This window comes from Ananas comosus, linkage group 13, assembly GCF_001540865.1.
Source record: "Ananas comosus cultivar F153 linkage group 13, ASM154086v1, whole genome shotgun sequence".
In the NCBI taxonomy this organism is placed as follows: domain Eukaryota; kingdom Viridiplantae; phylum Streptophyta; class Magnoliopsida; order Poales; family Bromeliaceae; genus Ananas; species Ananas comosus.
The window spans coordinates 7154764-7173107 of NC_033633.1; the positions used below are offsets into that span (position 1 = coordinate 7154764).

The window sequence follows — 18344 nt, forward strand, 5'->3', positions numbered from 1 at the left end:
AATCAATAATTTTTAATGGTTGATGTATGCCGTTTGCAAATTTAACGGTGTAGAAGTATTCAAATCATATGAAATTTTGATAGAAAATTCTTTATACTATATACAGCAAGATCACTATGTTTGATCAAAAATTTTAATGCTATATCACTACTTTTTGTGAGATTTTTATTTTCAGTCGTAGATTTTGAGCACTTTCGATCGTTAGGTAAATGATATCGAAAAGTCACAAAATTTATTTTCTAGATACTTCAAATATGCTAGATCAGGTGTCACGCCCCGGGACTGGCGGAGGCCCTTCCGGTAGCGTGCCCAGACCATCGTTAGTTAATTCGCGAATTATTCACGAATTATTCGCGAATTTTTGAAATACCGAATTAAACACCCGTTTTCGAATTTTTGCCAAAAATTCGGAATAATTCGCGGTTTTTTGAGCAAAAATAATTATTCGTGAATAAAACGGAATTCGCGAATAATTCGGCCCAAAAAAACGGCCCTCTTGCTTGCGACTGTGAGCGGACTTGTGGACCTCGCGGTGGCCCAGGAAAAAGAACCTGTCGCCCAAAAAAAAAAAAAAAAAAAAAAAAAAAAAAGAAAGGATTTCTGAAAACCATCGCCCCCCTCCCACGAGGCGACGACTCCCACGCTCCCACCCCCACCCCTCCCAAAAAAAGGGTTTGCCCTAACTTCTCACTCCTGCGGCGGTGCGGCCCTGCCATCGACCCCTGCGGCGGTCTCCCTCTTCCCTTCCGGCCGCTCGCCGAACGCCATCGGAAGCCCTCCTCTTCAGAAATCGAAGATCGAAGATCGGGTTCTTCACTCTTCAGAAATCGAAACCCTCCTCGTCGCCTCTTCCTCTTCCGCTTCCGCTTCCGCTTCCGCTTCCGCTTCCGCTATCCAACGATAGATCAGTAACCGGGTGGTTCTTTACAAACCCAGGTAGGTACGATTTGAGTTTTTTTCATTCTTCAAAGAAAAAGTTGGAAGGTTTTAGTCATCTGATGGATACTTGTTTTATACACAAGTGGCTGAGTGCTTAATTGAATGTGTCCATTCTCTGTTATGCACAAAGAAGACCCAAACATAGTGCTAAATAAATAATCTTAATTAACTTTGGGACCAGGAACTCTTGTATTATACCTAATCAATTTCATGATCTTTGTCGACTCTTGCAAAAGGAAAATTTTGTTGTGGTCTTTCATGGACCATTGACTCACTGGGGTTTCTACTTAATTTTTGAAACATAACTTTGGGACCAGGTACTATTTGAGTTTTCATTCTTCAAAGCAAAAGTTGGAAGCTTTTACATTTAAATATGGACTATCTTGATCTCTTATTTGCTTAATTATTTCTTTATTTTGAGGCATAATATAGTTTACTTTTTTTTTACTTAATTAGTTTAATTTTGTAGCTTTTTATTCTTATATTTTTAAAAAATATGAGTATTTATGCTAATAGCATAAATCTTGAGAGGAAAAAAATTTAATTTAATTTAATAGCCGAATTTTTTATCCCGAATTTTTAATTGGTGAACGTATAATATCCGTATAAATCACGTATCCGAATAATTGGCGAATCCGTTTTTTAGCCGTTTTTTTCAACGAATTTAAAAATTAGAAGACGAATTTTATCCGAATTATACCCGTACCGAATTTTTGCCGAATCTGAATTAACTAACTATGCTCCCAGCTGCCAGGGGCCGGTCCAGTCCTGGTGAACAACCAAGCCTCCTCTCGTGCAGGCAGGCAGCTAGAGAGGGAGAGGGAGAGGAGAGGGAGAGGGAATGGAGGTGCGCACCCGAGCCCCCGGGAAGATCATACTGTCTGGGGAGCACGCCGTGGTGCACGGCTCCACCGCCGTCGCTGCCGCCATCGATCTCTACACCCGCGTCTCCTTCCGCCTCCTCCCTCCCTCAGGTTAGGTTCAGTCGTTTGCCTCTTGTGGTCTGTGGTCCGTGGCCGTCTTCCATTGTCTAATTTTCTCCTCTGATTATTTCCAGAGGGTGATGCCGGATCGGTTGAGCTAGAGCTAAAAGATACGGGCCTAGCATTCTCATGGCCGTCCTCGAGATTGAAGGAGACGTTCTCATTCGAGGCGATCGGACCTCCCCTTTCTCCCACTCCCAGGCCATGCTCTCCGGAACATTCGAAGCTGATAGCCTCTCTTGTTGAGGAGCAGAACATTCCGGAAGCCAAAATTTGGCTCCGCTCTGGGATCCACGCATTCCTCTATCTTTACACGTCGATCCATGGGTACCGCCAATCTGTTGCAATGCTTCTTTTCTTAGCTCGCTTTGTTCGTCCGTTCCTTCGTACTACATATACTTCCGCAAGTCATTTACCTTTTCTTTTCTCAACCTCATTGGGAGTGTCCAAACAGCTTCAAGCCTGGGAAGGTGGTGATCAGCTCGGAGCTTCCACTGGGTTCCGGTTTGGGATCCTCGGCTGCATTCTGCGTCTCGCTGTCGGGAGCCCTGCTTGCGCTTTCTGATGCCTTTTCAATCGACAGACAGACAAAGGGCTGGTTAGAATTGGAGCTGAGTGAACTTGAGCTGGTGAATAAATGGGCATTTGAAGGGGAAAAGATCATTCACGGGAAGCCTTCTGGTATCGACAACACTGTGAGCACATTCGGTATGTAAATAATGCTCAACAACTATTAAGCCTTTGCTGTGTGCATCATTTTTTTTTCCTTATCTTATTCCATCTAATATACTTTTATACTGAATTTATTTTCTTTTTGTCTTAAAGGGGGTATTCTTTTCACTGAATTTTAATACTCCCGTGGAGCTCTACGTTTCTATTTGAAATTGACAAGCTTGTCACCGCGCTTCACTGGCCAGAAGGGTGTAAGGGCCTACGGTCTCTTGCTAGTGAGGACTGTTATACTCCCATGGATATCCCATTTCATTGGGTATGAGAAAAATAAAATTGCCATTCTATGATAATGTAAAATGCCTTCCACTAGTTGGCAATCATTTATGATTTGATCTCTTTTAGATAAGCTCGTCTTGTCCACCCGTTAAGAGTTGCGTGGTGACGATCTTGCCAGTTTGGATAGAAAATGTAGAACATTTCTAAGATGTCTATCATTCTGCTACTTGTGATTTCTTATTTCTCTAGGTAGGTAAGTTGTGTAGAGTTACATCTGACTGCATATATGGCAGGGAGCATGATAAAGTTTAGATCAGGTGAGTTAACTCACATTAGATCTAGCACACCTCTCAGAATGCTTATTACTAATACAAAGGTTGGGAGGAACACAAAGGCATTGGTCGCTGGTGTATCTGAGAGAGTATTGAAGCATCCAGATGCTATGGCTGCTGTCTTTAGAGCAGTTGATTCTATTAGCAAGGAGCTGTCGGTTATCATTGAGTCCCCTACTTCAGATGACGTATCTATCATTGCAAAGGAAGAGAAGTTAGAAGAGCTAATGGAGATGAATCAAGGCTTACTCCAATGCATGGGGGTTAGCCATGCCTCCATAGAAACTGTGCTTCGAACAACTTTGAAGTATAAATTGGCTTCTAAGCTGACCGGAGCCGGTGGTGGAGGCTGCGTTTTGACTTTGCTACCTACACGTATCCTTGATCTAGTTATCTTAGCCGGCTTATACCTTTTTTCAAGTATTATGCCTAAGAATCTATATTTTATGCTTGAATATGATGGTTGCGATTTACTTTCTAAATTTGTCTTTGGTCATATTGCTTACAATAGCTTCGATCTACTTTTACATGATTTGTTAAACTTTGGCTCATTAATTTTATCAGTAATTGGAAATGCTGGTTAGCTAGTTACAAGTATCCTTGATCTAGTTACGGCTTATACCTTTCTTCAACTATTATGCGTAAGAATCTATATTTTATGCTTGAATATGATGGTTGCGATTTACTTTCTAAATTTGTCTTTGGTCATATTGCTTACAATAGCTTCGATCTACTTTTACATGATTCTTTAAACTTTGGCTCATTAATTTTATCAGTAACTGGAAATACTGGTTAGCTAGTTAACTTTTTCTTTGCGTTCCCTTTGTCTTTCGCTCCAATTTATCTATATCCTTTTTTGTTGAGTAATAGATTTTGTCTAGTTTTATTTTTTGTAACTGTTTGTGATTAGTACAGCAGCATATAATTTACAAAGTAGACCAATTAGGTTGGCATTTCCGATCAATTATAAGTTAACTAAAAAGCAATAGCGTTTAAAGCATTAAGAATAGCTTGGTTTCCCATAATCTCTCATTTGACTAAGCCTTTAAAAATTATCAGTTCATAGATTAGGTCGTCAATCCACATTGGTTATGTAACGTATGTGAAACATAGAGGGTGAGGATACAGTATTAGTCAACTTATCCACATCGTACTTGAGTAAGCCGACAAATTATGTTGATTCAAGGCCTCATAACATAAAATTACTTTGTCTTGGATGGGCAAATGATGCAGTCTAAAATTAGGGTTTCAATTGATTGAGTTCTTGATTATGTTAGCTACTTGATTTAGTTTGGCATTATTTGGGCTTTATTTTGGTTAGATTTGTATTTGGTTATGTACTCGGTAATTACTCTTGTAGGTCAAAGTAAGCAAGTACCTAAATTTGAGTGATACATTAGGATAAGCATTTGGTAGTTTCTATTCGATAAATGGACCCACCGGCTCTATTGTTCCTGTTCATTTAAGAAATTAAATTTAGATTTAGATTTTCCTCTTTTTTGGTTGCATTTCCTTTCCTCTTCTACTTTGTCCTCCGCCTGTTGCTTCTCTTTCCTTTCCTTTCCTTTCCCCATCAATTTAGTCATCTGAGAAATTAATTGGGACAAGGGTTTTATTCATTTGTCTCCTCTTCCTATTCTCTTCTAATTTCTACTCTGCCTGTCGGTTCTCATTCCAATTTTGCTCTTCTTTTCTTTTTGCTCTCGGCCCCTTCAATATTGTTATTGCTGCGTACTGCAGCCAATTGCAGCAAACTACTTTCTCCCAACCTTTTACCGTCCCACTGCACTACTGTAGCGCTACAACCATTGCACTACCGTTCCACAACCAATTACCGTGTTGTTGATGTTGTTCTTTTTTTTGTTTTACTTATGCTGCTATTTTTTGGTGGTTGTTCTGTGTTTCAATTTCCCTTACAATGCATTGTTTCTATTGCTGAATTTTTGGTGCATATAGTAGAACCCTAAATTAAGTTTTCAATAATTATTGCGCCCCTCTTTTAGAATCCTAGGGCTACGTAAATTTGGTATTGGAGCAAGTTCCATCGTAGTACGTATGTCGGGATAACTTTTCCTCTTATTTTCCATATTTTTCTGTTTGATCACATTTCTTCTGTCCCTTTTTGCCTATTCCATTTTTTTTACAATGACTATCAGCGCTGAACTTAACCAACTCTTACAGGCTTGAACCAAAACCTCCATTTACCAAGATTTTAAGTGCTCGTCAGCACGGGCCATATCCACCGTGCTGTACCGTGCCAACAAGATACCGGCACGATACAGACCCCGTACCGATGGCATAGCTCAAAACCCTCTATTCTTTAAATTAGTAAGTAATTTCCTCAATAAAGTTCAAAATATGTGATAAAAAGACATAATGAATAGTTAGAATATTTTGTTGCTAAAGAAAATAAATATTTCTATGTGTCGGCACACAAGAATTTTTTTTGACCGGCATGTATCGACACGGCTTGGCACGCATCGTGCTAGCAAGTTTCCGGCACGCATCGACACGGCTTGGCACGCATCGTGCCAGCAAGTTTCCGGCACGACCCCGTGTCACGGCACTTAAATCCTTGCCATTTACCCTCTTAACTTTTTGATCCCCTAATCCACCAATAGATTCCTCCAACCTTTGTACCTATTTCTCTCTCCAAAGAAAAACCATGGCCGTAACCCTTTTACTGATCTTCCAAGACTGATAAATTGTGAAGTTTGACATTCTGCAAAGCATAGGATAAAAATTATGATGTTTTTTCTTGATTTGGTTTTCCCTCTTGATGCATCTTTCAGATAGTAAAATATGATGGAGAATCGAAAGATCTTCTTTGTTGATATAAACTGTAGACTACTTGCATGGGGTGAGAGTGAGACAATGTGAAGGAGACAAGTATCATTATGTTATATCCTAGGTGCAGCCATGTGATTTCCAACACTAGGAAAACATGGAAATGGTGATGATGTTCATATGGGGCACCATTATTTTCACCAGAGGCATCAGTGTTGGTTGATGATGCTCATATAGGCCTAGTTTGGTAATGTGGAGGCTAAAAGAACCATTTTAATACTATGAAAGATCCAAAAAATTTAAAAACTCTTGTAACGTATCTTCCTCCAATGCTTTAAAATTGTGGTTGCAACTGCCACCGGAGAAGCATGTGGCTACATGTTTCTCCAGTGGCGGTTGCAACCATAATTTTATAGCATAAAAGAAGGAAAAATTGAAAGCGCTTTTGTAAATTTGGGCCCTCTATAATATAAATATTGTGCTTTTAGCCAGCAAATTACCAAACGAGGCCATAGTACCCCACTACTCTTAAGTATATGGTTATGCATTAGTGGCATTGTTTGAATGACTCTATGAAATTGAAGAACACTTAGTTAAGAACTGCCACAAATTTTTATATCATAATTATAGATAGAAATTGGATCAATTTTTATATTGTTACATGATATCATAATTTCATCGGTTGCCTTTCCAGGTCTAGTCATAAAGACAATTATATACGGGAATGCAGTTTAAGCCGTAGGAAGCCGAGGGTTAACAACCTCCCAGACCTAGTCCAACCAGTTCCGATAGTCATAAGCCTGTCCTTTTCCTTGTGTACCCTCTTTCGGGCTTCTATTTTTTCTACTCTTGAAAGCAAGCGAGTGAAATAAAATTACGCGTCCGAGCTTCTCCTCAACCAGTGGAAGAGCACTTCTCTCTCTTTTCATTCGGCTCTTGCCTCTTTTGCTTCATTTCATCTAATGATCAGGTCCTAGCCTCAAGGCAACAACCAATTAGTTATCAGCCTACTGACTATTGCATCATATGGGTTTTATGAGAGAGGGATCACTGGGGTGATACACCAGATAAAAATCGATAATTGTCAGCATATGAAACAGTGATTTCATATCTTATATGTGCTTATTTCTGTTATTCCTTTGATTCTTGCTCCCGGCGGTTCATTCATTTGACCATAACTAAAGCTACTTTGGATTCTGCAAAATTTTTTTGATTAATTATTACTTTTGTTGATATTATCATAATAAAACTTACCCACGTTGCTTATTGCTGTCCCTTTTATCATTTTACTATAGGAAGAGAATGACCTTTATAATTTAACATTTTATTGGTTTTTTATATCATTTGCATCATCTTCAACCACCCTTACACGAGAACTTGTAACTTCTCCGGTTTAAATCCATGACCAATGAATGAAACGTGAATTCTAGTAAATGCTAAGCCGTAATGATTTATGTCCGTAATTTGTAAATTAGCTCGATTCATCTCATCTTCTCTTAGTCCATAGTGTCTTGTTACACAACCTCTTGACAATATTATCCAAGTTGGCCAAGCCCATAGAATAAGGCAATTTTTGTACTGGAAGTTCTAAGAGTTTACTCAAAATACCTTTTGGAAGTTAAATTCTACATAATCTTTAGTCTACTTAAATTGTCTGCTGTTAAAACTCAGAAGTATGTATCTTGCCTATGTTTATGCTAAAAATATTTCTAATTTACAAGAAGAAAATATTACATTTCCAAAATTGTCCACAAAATCAACTAAACAATATAAAAATTAGTAGCATTGACCTGTCTTGTTATAGTTGTACTTTTCTGTACCCTTTATTACCATTAATTATCTCTATTAAACATTTCATCAACCCTTTCTTGTTTACTTATCTAGCTGTTAGAAATTAGAATGCAATTATAGACTGCTAATTTCGTGTAAAATTTCTATGTATCTCAAAAACTTAATGAGTCTCTATTTCTACTTGTGATTTCCCAGGGATAAATATTTTATTTGAACTTAGTACCTCACAGTCTGTCAAGTCTTTTTTGTGTTAGAGGTATGCTATATGGAAACTAAGGGCTTATGATCTTCATGTGCTTTATATGTAGTCATGAAAGTTTTCCAGACAATCCAATTATTACGTAAACCTTTAACTTTTCCAGAAGCTAGACTTTCTGTGGTGCAGTCTAAATCTAGACAAGCGTTTATTAATTCTTTCCATTGTAATTTCGTAAGGTTTAGGGGTTGCACATGTTATTAGCATTGCATTGAACTCTAGTTTGGATTCGTTTGGATAGTTCAGGATTAGATGCATTATTGGTGGATCAAGCATCAATTCAGTTACGAAAGGGGATTAAATCTTCACTGGAACTTCTTTTAAGATGTTGGATTGAATGCGCTCAAATTTCTAGCAGTGTTTCAATGATTTTGATTTAAACTGCTGTTTTCATTTCCTCCATGCTGAATTACATGTTCTAAATTAAGTTATAGAGCTGTCTTTCATTTCTTTAGATGGTCGTTTGTTGATTTGGAACTTCCTGAGTTTTAGCCATTCTGGTTTCAGTTTAAAACTGTGCCAATGCCTTTTCGCTGCTAGTGCCGTTCAGATTTGTTGCTTTTATTGCTGCCCATTTTGAATATATTTTACTGCAGAAACCTACCTTTATTTGCTGGATAACCTTCATCATGCCTCACTGCTTTATAATACTAGTCAGTTAGAAATCTTTTCACGGCCCCTTTAGGCAGAGTCCTTGGATGATTATATTGAGAGTTTTCAATGGCTAGGATTTCCCTTAGTTCTTCCACTCCAATTGTTTCTTAGATGTAAATTGTTTACTTTTTGTCTCTTTCTTCAAAGAAAAAAAATCTTCATTCACTGTTATTCAGTTGTTCTTCTTCAAAAGCTCTTTCTAGACGGAATTTTGTCTTTTTTCCCTTTTTTGCTGCTTTAGGAGAGCTTTCTTAGTGACAAAAGAAAATGCAACTTGATTTGCCACACTACCACTGTCTAATAGCATCCTTTTTGTTAGTGGACTACATCAACTTGGTAGTGGTGCAAGTTCAAAATAAAGTAAATCCTAATCTAGATTTAGGCTGCATCAAAGTTTGCTTGGTTTGAGGTGAACTTTTGATTTGATCTTTTCATAGAGATTTTTTTTTTTATTTTTCTTATTTTTATTTTTATTTTTTTGTTTGAAAAATGATCTGTTCATAGAGTTTCATTATCTTGTCATTACTAGTGAAATACCCGCGTGTTGCTGCGGATATAAAAATATTTTTATAATAAATTTATTTTTTTAAATATTTTTATATAGTTTTATAAATTTAATTATTAATTAAATAAATATTATATAAAAATAATTTAATAGTTAAATCTATTTAAATAAAGATCATTCATTAAAATTGGTGGTATATGCCAATAGTAGAATTATACGAATATTTATTTATAAAAGATTTATCTGAAAAGGATTGAGGATAAATTCTAGTCAATAGATAATTTTGTGTTCGGTAAGAAAGATGGAGGTGCGAGTAAATAGAAGGAAAACTGAAAATGTGGTGAGAAGAGAGAGTTGTTGAGATACGAGTGAGCGGATGGGGGTTCGTGTTTTTAGGCGATATTGGATGTATTATGGGGTGATATTATATAGAACTAGTTTAGGCTATATACTAATAATATCACCAAGTTATTGGTGGCTACCAAGTTTTTGGCCATTGGATTAAGAGATGTGCGGTTAGGATGATGTGGGTCCCCTAGGGTTGAGTGGGTGGTGGTTTTGAATAGTATAATCGTAACGGATGAGAAATGATCAAAAGGGGTAGTTCTAAGCGCGGAAAACTTGGCTGCACCAGTGTTTCGTTGCTATTAATAGCATAGAGCCGGACTCTTTCTCTTCGTTCTTCTCTCTGCTGCTCGTGTATATATATTAGGTATATGATGGATATTACTATTTCGTAAAAATTGTTAAGTTGTTGACTCGTGATAAATGTTAGAATCTCTGTATTTTTTGATACAGCAAGTATTTTTACGTGACTTTAAATTGCATCTATTTAGGTTTAGAGTGGTTGATTAGTGGTTATGTTAGTTACGTTGCTGATTGATTAAGTAGAAATTAAGTTAAACTAGAACTATTTTTAGGCTTAATTATTGAAACGAAATGTAAGTTGGAATGTGTGAAATTTCATAGAGTTTGAGAAGACTGTTTGAAGAATTAAAATTGTTGAAGTTAAGAATTGTGGAAGAGTAAAAGGTGATTTATAAGGTTAAAATTGAGACACATTGTAGAATTTGAAAAAGTATGAACAATACGTAAAATATCAACAATTGGAAGAGTATCAAGAATGTTAAAGGATACTTATGTATGGTGGGTTGTAGCGTGATGTGATATATGATGATATATATATATATATATATAGAGGGAGAGAGAGAGTAAAGGAGGGTTTGGGGGGACACGTGTCACCCTTTGGTCCCCCCAAACCCTCCTTTAATGTAGTAGAAAGAATAGGAATAGATTATTATCCTGCTATAATCTTATATGACTAAGTCTAGGATCCTGTTGTGCTGATTTGGCTTCAAATCTTCCCTTTTCAAATTTGATGTTAGTGTGATTGAATGGATAATTGATGCCTTTGGAGATAATCTAGTCTATGAAAGCTCTATGCAGGAAATGAAAGTAAATATTCTTGCTCAAGATATCAAAAAATGTTTTCTGATAAATTTTCAACTTGAATTATATTTCACCATTAAAACAACAACTACACCCAATTAACAATAAAAGTAGTCAAATTTAAGGGGGCTTGAGTGATTGGTACAGAGCATTGAAATTCAATGAAATTTGGTTTCTAGTGTCTTTAATACCATAAAACATTTATAATGGCTCCAATCATCGAATCAAATGCCCGAACATAGATTTTGAGAAGGATTTGGATGCAAATCCTCCCAAAAGGATCCTAGCTTATCTTATATGAAGTACTTGAAAGTTGAAACTATTTTTGCATATCGATGATTTTAAACACGACTTTCTAGTGCGTAGGAGCTAAGTTAGATGGAGATGAATACGGAGCATAGGACAGGACACATACTCAAACATGGCAACTTAGCAACTCCAAGCAATTTAGGATATTGATGCGACAAGGACACATCTAGTCATATACAATATTTATTAAATATAATAATTTTTTACATAAAATTTTTATATTTTATTATGCAAAACATCATAAAAACCTTAAAAAAGAAGAGTAGAAAAACCATCGTATTAAGAGAAACTATCTTGAAAATAGTCTTAAAAGATAAGAATTTGAAATCCTAAAAAAAAGGATTGAACACTAGAAAGACTGAAAAGAGAGGAAAAGAAAGAAAAAAAAAAGAGATTTTTGAGAGGATATCAAGCAAAGGTGGGCCATATGGTAGAGGAAGTGGGTGAGATAGCAGCTAGTGACATCAAGGATTTAAGTATCGTGGAATGGGGTTATGCCAGAAATTTGCTGGCATGGGCTAGCATGGTATGGCATGGTGCGTGCCGGGTCGTGCCGATGCGTGCCGGTCACAAAAAATATGTGTGCCGACACATAATGGCATGAAATATTTATTTTGTTTAGCAACAAAATATGCCAATTATTTTTTATGTACTTTTATCAAATCTTTTGAACTTTATTAAGAAAATTACTTACTAATTTAAAGAATAAGAGGGTTTTGAGTAGTGCCATCGACACGGGGGCTGTATCGTGCCGATATCTTGTTGGCATGATACAGCACGGTGTATACGGCCCGTGTTGATGGGCACTTAAATCCTTGGCTGGTGTACCACTAATTCTTTCTTTTATCGGATTTTTTTTATTTTATGGACAAAATATATATTTTTTAAGGTGTTAATGGGCCGGACTTCCTTAATAGTTCTGTTAGATAATGTGAAACAACTGTTTTTCTCTAAAAGCTTAAGGTAACAAACAAGGATTTAAGTGTTGTGGCACGGGGTTGTGTCGGAAAGTTGCCGGCACGGTACGGCACGGTGCGTGCCGAGTCGTGCCGATGCGTGCTGGTCAAAAAAATTCTTGTGTGCCGACACATAATAGCATGAAATATTTATTTTGTTTAGCAACAAAATATTCTAATTATTTATTATGTCTTTTTATCACATTTTTTGAACTTTATTGAGAAAATTACTTACTAATTTAAAGAATGGAGGGTTTTGAGCTGTGCCATCGGCACGGGGTCTGTATCGTGCCGGTAACTTGTTGGCATGGTACAGCACGGTAGATATGGCCCGTGCCGACGGGTACTTCAAACCTTGGTAACAAAGAATAGTGTTTTTAATATTTATATTCAACAAGGTCCAACTAAATTCGCAATAGGGTGCGCCCTATGCAGCATTTGAGTGGAGCATGTGTGCTTTTATTTCTTTTATCATGCTGACGCACAACGTATGTGAGTTTTTCTTGTGTCTGCTGCGCATCCTTTTCCAGATGCAACTCTGACTCGGATGCAAACTTCTTCACTAGGGATGCAAACGGGGCGGATCTGGGGGCGGGAGCCCCCGCCTCCCACCCCGAATTCGTAACGGATTAAAAAATACATCCCATAATCCATCCCGCCTTGTAACTCGCCTCCCGCCGGCGCCCCGAATCCGCCCCGCCAACTAATATTTTTTATAAAATTATAATATTATTAATATTTTGTAAAATATAAAATAATAATTTTTAATAATATTATATATATAATTTAACAATATCAATTATAAAAATAAAAAATATCAATCACAATTCAAAACAAAATTCAAAAGTTTCAAATACATTAAAAATGAGAGTACTAACTTATTTGTATTTTGAACTTTTTTGTAAATACATTATTTTTTAGGAATATTTTTTTAAAATATAAATGATTTTCGGGGCGGATTCGGGGCGGATCATGGCGGTGCGAATTCGGGACGGGTCAAAATTTCCCCCGTTTCCTGCCCCGAATCCGTCTCGGATCGTAAAATTTACCCCATTTTCTGCCCCAAATCCGTTTATTTTCTCCCTTTACTGCCCCCGTCGGGGCGGGAGCTCCACCAACCCGGATCCGTTTGCATCCCTATTCTTCACAGCTGTGTCCGTGTTACCTAGCTTAGGAGTTGTAACTTTCTTATTCAAGTTTCTTGCAATATAGTACTGATTGGTGAGATTGAGGTTTAAAGTACTTGAAGCTTTTTGTCAAGCAATTCTTTTAGGCATGTCGCAAGATTGCCCATGTTAGCCTGTGCCAAAGCCATCCCAGCAGGTGGCATAGGGTCGAGCTTGCATTGTACGGACTTTTTCTCTCTTTCTATTTTTTTTGAACTTTTGGTGTCTTTTTCAGTTTTGTTGAGTTGAGAAGCTTTACAAAGATTTTTCATCCTTGAAATACATAGATCTTGTAAATCTACTAATATTTGGAGCAATTAATGAGTCTCATACTCCCATTGCATAATAAGACGGAGTTTTAGTGAAATAATACAAATAAGAAGATTTCCCCCAATTTTTGTCATCATTTTAGATCTAGTTAATCTAACCATGGTAGTGTTTTCTCATAAATTTTCACCTAATTTTGGCTTTTATGTTCATGCATATACTTTCATAACATAAATAAGATAATTTTTTCAGTTACTAAGATCTTTATGACCATATTCTTTCTAAATTTTGTGTGATAACACTTGAGTCATTCTTTTAGCTATTAGAGATGTCAAAACACTCTAGACTGCTAAGTTTTCAGGAAAACTTGATAACAAAGACCGTGCCAAAATGAAGCAGTGTGCTAGTGGTGTGCCACTAGCACAATGGGGGTATTCCAACATTGGCACACCCGACACAGCAATCTGTGGTATGTCTAATCCTCCTTTGTTAGTAAGTGGTTTGGGTTCTCTGTAGTCTCTGTAGCCTGACCAAAAGGTAAATAAAACATAATCACAAATATTGGAGCATTTACACCATACAAACACCCAAACGGATAGTTGATGTGTTTTCCTGATCAACACGATCAGTGGTTGAACATAGTGCTCTTTCCATTAATAAAAAATTTCTGCAACACTGGAGCAGCTGCTAGTACTACTACTGTAGCTCTACGGGAGAAACCACTTCTTATGAATGTGCTTTTAACAGGTAAAAAAGATTAAATCAAAATATATATCTTGTACATCTTTGTTAAAAAGAAACAATGTGCATTTCTCAAACAGAGTCATACACTCTCCAAGTACATAACTTATACAACAACTAATTATGTCAACTGTTGTTTCTCCATTCCAATGTAAGATGTCTTACCTGCTTAGAAATGGTGATCTTCTCTTCATCTTCCAATCACATATTGATAATAACTTGATTGTTAGATTGATATATTGCAAATTATTTTCTTGTTCTGTATTGTTGTTCTTTCCTCTCTTTTTTTCCGTTTTACCTTTTTCACTAGTCCTACTTTTGGCTTCAAGCATCCAAGTTCAGAGTTTGAAGGTAGTAACGATAGTGGCAGTCAAAACTTGGCCACAATAACTGAACTTAGATAAGGTGAAAGCTTGCTATGAACAAGCCTTCTAATAATGTAACAAATCTAGTTCCTTGGCGTGCCAATGATATAGAGAAACAGAAATATTCCATACAAAAAATGACTCGCAAGAAAATTTAGGAATTAGAATATTGTTTTGTTTTTTCTTCTACACTTGAAGTGCAACCTATGTGAACAGAAGTTTTAAGTTGCATCCAGCATGTAATATTTCAAGCATAAATTTGCTCCTCATGACATGCGCCATTCTGATTGGCCATCATCATTTGTGTGCTTCAGTGCTGTACATTGCATTATTTGACATAGCACATGCAGGCATTTTAGGGATCATGTAAAATGGGGTTATGTAGAATATGTTTGACCCTTTTTTTTTGACTTGGGTCTTTGTGGAAATAAAACCGTTTTCTCGATTCTTCAGGTACACCTTTCATTCAACTCCTGTTAACACTATCATTTTTTTTCAATTGAGAGAGAGAGAGAGCTACTCGCTTTGTTCTTTCTTTTTTTTAAGAAATGAATTTAGCCAGAAATATGAAGCAACTACGCTTTGAACTTGGTCCCTTGGGTACCAACCATCAAGCCCTTAGGCACTTGCGAAAGGGATGGTTGGTAACACTTTGAATTCTTAAATGCTACAGTTTCTTATGTCACTAATTCTGAAATCTATTTCTTAGCAGTATTCTTTATTCATTATTCAAAATGAAATTGATTATTTAACAGGATGGGATCTATATAGAATTGTGTGTTCCATGGCATCTCTATAGTTGAATATAATCAGAATTAGACAAAATATACTGCAAAGAAGCCCTTAACCATCAAAAATTTTATGTTAATATAATCTTTTCTGCATGCCAAATAGTGGTAACATTAGTATTTTGAGAATTACCGACGCACAAAATTCAACCCTTGAAACTATGAGGAACGATGATATGAATCCTCTGCTGCTTTTACTATCTATTTCTTAGCAGTATTCTTTATTCATTATTCAAAATGAAATTGATTATTTAACAGGATGGGATCTATATACAGACTTTTGTGTTCCATGGCATCTCTATAGTTGAATATAACCAGAATTAGACAAAATATACTGCAAAGAAGCCTTTAACCATCAAAAGTTTTTATGTTAATATAGTCTTCTCTGCATGCCAAATAGTGGTAACATTAGTATTTCGAGAATTACCGACGCACAAAATTCAACCATTGAAACTATGAGGAACGATGATATGAATCCTCTGCTGCTTTTACTATGTTTTTTCTGTTTAAATGTATTTTAGGCAATTATAATACGCAGAGATGAGCTGAACTAGTATAGCATTAAACTAGATATATGTCTGTACTGTTCTGATTTATTCTGGTTTAAATGACCAAATTTAGCATTTCACTTATCTCTTTATTTGCCATATTATGTCTGCCTCTCTCATCTAAACATTGGAAATGTCCATGACACAATAATTAGTATTATCGACCAAGATCGTGGACAAGGTTATTGCGGAACTTGAGTCATGTGGATTTCAGTGTTTGAAGGCAGAAGTTGGTGGGAAAGGTCTGGAAGTTTGTTTCAGCTGATGTTCCTAGACTTGTCATACATTTGCAATGTTAGTATTTCTCGGCAATTATTGTGTTGGCTTTTCATTTATGTATAACAATGAAGATCACACTTTTATCTACAATCCATTGCTGTTCTAGTCATCGTCATGGCCGCAGTCACTGTTGACAAATAAGATATTATGTAATAAAATTTTCACCTATCATTTTCCATGAAATTATGGACCTGTAATTTGTAGCACCACCTGTCAACTGCTGCTGCAAATGTAGTGGAAGGCAGTTGTGCTAATTCCATTAGGATTGGTCATATACAAATAAGTTCAATGGTTATATTTGAAGTACATCGCCTTATTGCTATGTTTCTGTGCTACTAGAGGATTCGTTTACCGCTTATTATCATTATGTTTTGTTTACATTTTCATGCAGGTGCATGAGTGCATTCTGATTAAAACTTTGGGAACTATCACATTTTTTTCCCACTGCTTGTAATCTACTGAATCCCATCCCATTATGCTGAACCTTGACCAAATTGGCTAAAATATGGTGAGGAAGGATTAGGGGAGGTCCATGTCGGGTTCCGAAGGCGTCGGAACAAGAAGTATCGGTGAAACTTGAAGAAAGTTGGGAGCAAATAAAACTTTTGGAAAACGATTGTATTTCGAAATCTAATTATTTTTATAAGAAAAAAATTATAATTTTCCAATGTTGGAAGTGTTTCACATGTGTGAAGGATTTTCGGTTGTGTTGGATTTGATTTGGAGAGAAAACGGAATGAAAATCGGATTTTTAAAGCGAAAATTAGAAGAAAATAAAGAGGCTGAAAATACTGATCACAGTGTTAGGGTCCGGACCTTGTGGTAAGGTTCGGACCTTGACTGCGAAAATGCCCGAAATGAGGTACGGGTTCGGGGCCTTAATAGAGGGTCCGGACCTTGCGCTGTTTGGGCCTCCACCCCACACATGAGAGAAAAGGGGAAACCCTTCTCTCTTTCTCTCTAACACCTCTCTCTTCCTCTCTTGTAATTCCTCCTCAAGGTTGGAGGATTTGGTGGAGAGCAAGATTAGAAGAAGGTTGATGGTGGTGGGAGCTCTCTAATGGTGGATCAAGCTTGGAGAGCAAGGTGGCCATGGTGAGTTTTTAGGATTTGAGTTAGGGTTTTGTCTCAGGATTTGAGTTAGGGTTTTGGTTGATCCTTTAAAATTGATGTTTTTGGAAGTCGTAGATGATTCTGAACTAAATTGGGTAAAGGTTTATCATGGATTTTGGGGTTTTCTTATAGAACTTGAAACTCTAGGATTAGAATTGGGGCTTTTGTTGCTAAGAGATTTGGAACTAAATTGATTGTATAAATCTCTAATTGAAGGGTAGTTCGACGCAAGTGACAACTCCGATTTGGATTATGACGAGGTTACAACGTCTGATTGGGAGATTTTGCCGAATTTGATTCATTAGGCTTGGGTCGAGCTGAATCGGGTCGGAAATCAAATTGCTTAAAAATCCTAACAATTGTTAATTAACTAAGGTTGGTGGTGCTCTCCGAAATTGTTGGATTTCTCCTTATGTCTAACTCTATTCTTTGTGCATATATGTGTATATGTGGAATTGTATTTGTTTGGGTTAAAGTTATCATTTTTTCGTGTGAATTACATGCTTCCTAAGTTAATGAATAGACAATTGTGATCGAGAACTTTACAGTTAGGATACATGAGTATAGTGCCATGTGAATCGTTGTAATATAAGAATTAGTTGTTTGGACGTAGAAAACATAGTGAAACACTAGACCTCATTGTGAGTGTTAAACATAAACCTAGTGATGGAAATATAGATTGAGTATCCTATTGTGCAAGTAAAGAATATGAATATTGTGTGTCATGATTGTACAAGTGAGTTTGTTGCCGTAGTTGCACAGGATTTGAAATGAGCATGTTAGGGATTAGTAGATCCCCGGATGTTGCTACCCTAGTTAGTAGGGTGTCGTCGAGATCAGAGGACTAGATTGTACTCACATTGTCTATTTGGCTTGTGATGGTTGCGACACTACAAGCAGTGAGTTTCAGAGTTGTCACATATCGGTTAAGCCGAATTCTTCCCAGCAGGTGGCCCCAGATGGGTTAAGCGAAAATTCTTCTCAACTGTTGGCCCTGGTATTGTGAGTGGGCTTGACCTCCGGGTGAGCCGGTATGATTGGGTCGTGAGGTTAAAAAGGAAGTCAGCTGAGCATGGTAGTCATGTCTTTGATTACCTTGTGAAGTCTTGTAGTAGCATCACATGACAGGTGACTGGTCGATTATGCCTCCTCTGTAGACAATCTGTGT

At 36.9% G+C, this 18344-nt stretch overlaps 1 protein-coding gene across 4 annotated transcripts; it reads left to right on the forward strand.

Annotated features, from left to right (window-relative positions):
• Positions 591-16369, forward strand: LOC109719251 (mevalonate kinase). 4 transcript variants are annotated; one of them, XM_020245823.1, is made up of 7 exons: positions 591-936; positions 1687-1913; positions 1997-2249; positions 2377-2630; positions 2748-2750; positions 3164-3577; positions 5384-5508. In XM_020245823.1, the coding sequence occupies exons 2-7, from the start codon at positions 1781-1783 to the stop codon at positions 5416-5418; spliced, it is 1092 nt and encodes a 363-aa protein (XP_020101412.1). In that variant the 5' UTR covers positions 591-936; positions 1687-1780; the 3' UTR covers positions 5419-5508. The 4 variants fall into 4 exon arrangements, with proteins under 4 accessions (XP_020101412.1, XP_020101409.1, XP_020101410.1 ...); XM_020245820.1 differs by lacking the exon at positions 5384-5508 and adding an exon at positions 15940-16369 and having other exon boundaries at positions 595-936; XM_020245821.1 differs by lacking the exon at positions 5384-5508 and adding an exon at positions 15940-16369 and having other exon boundaries at positions 595-936; positions 1694-1913.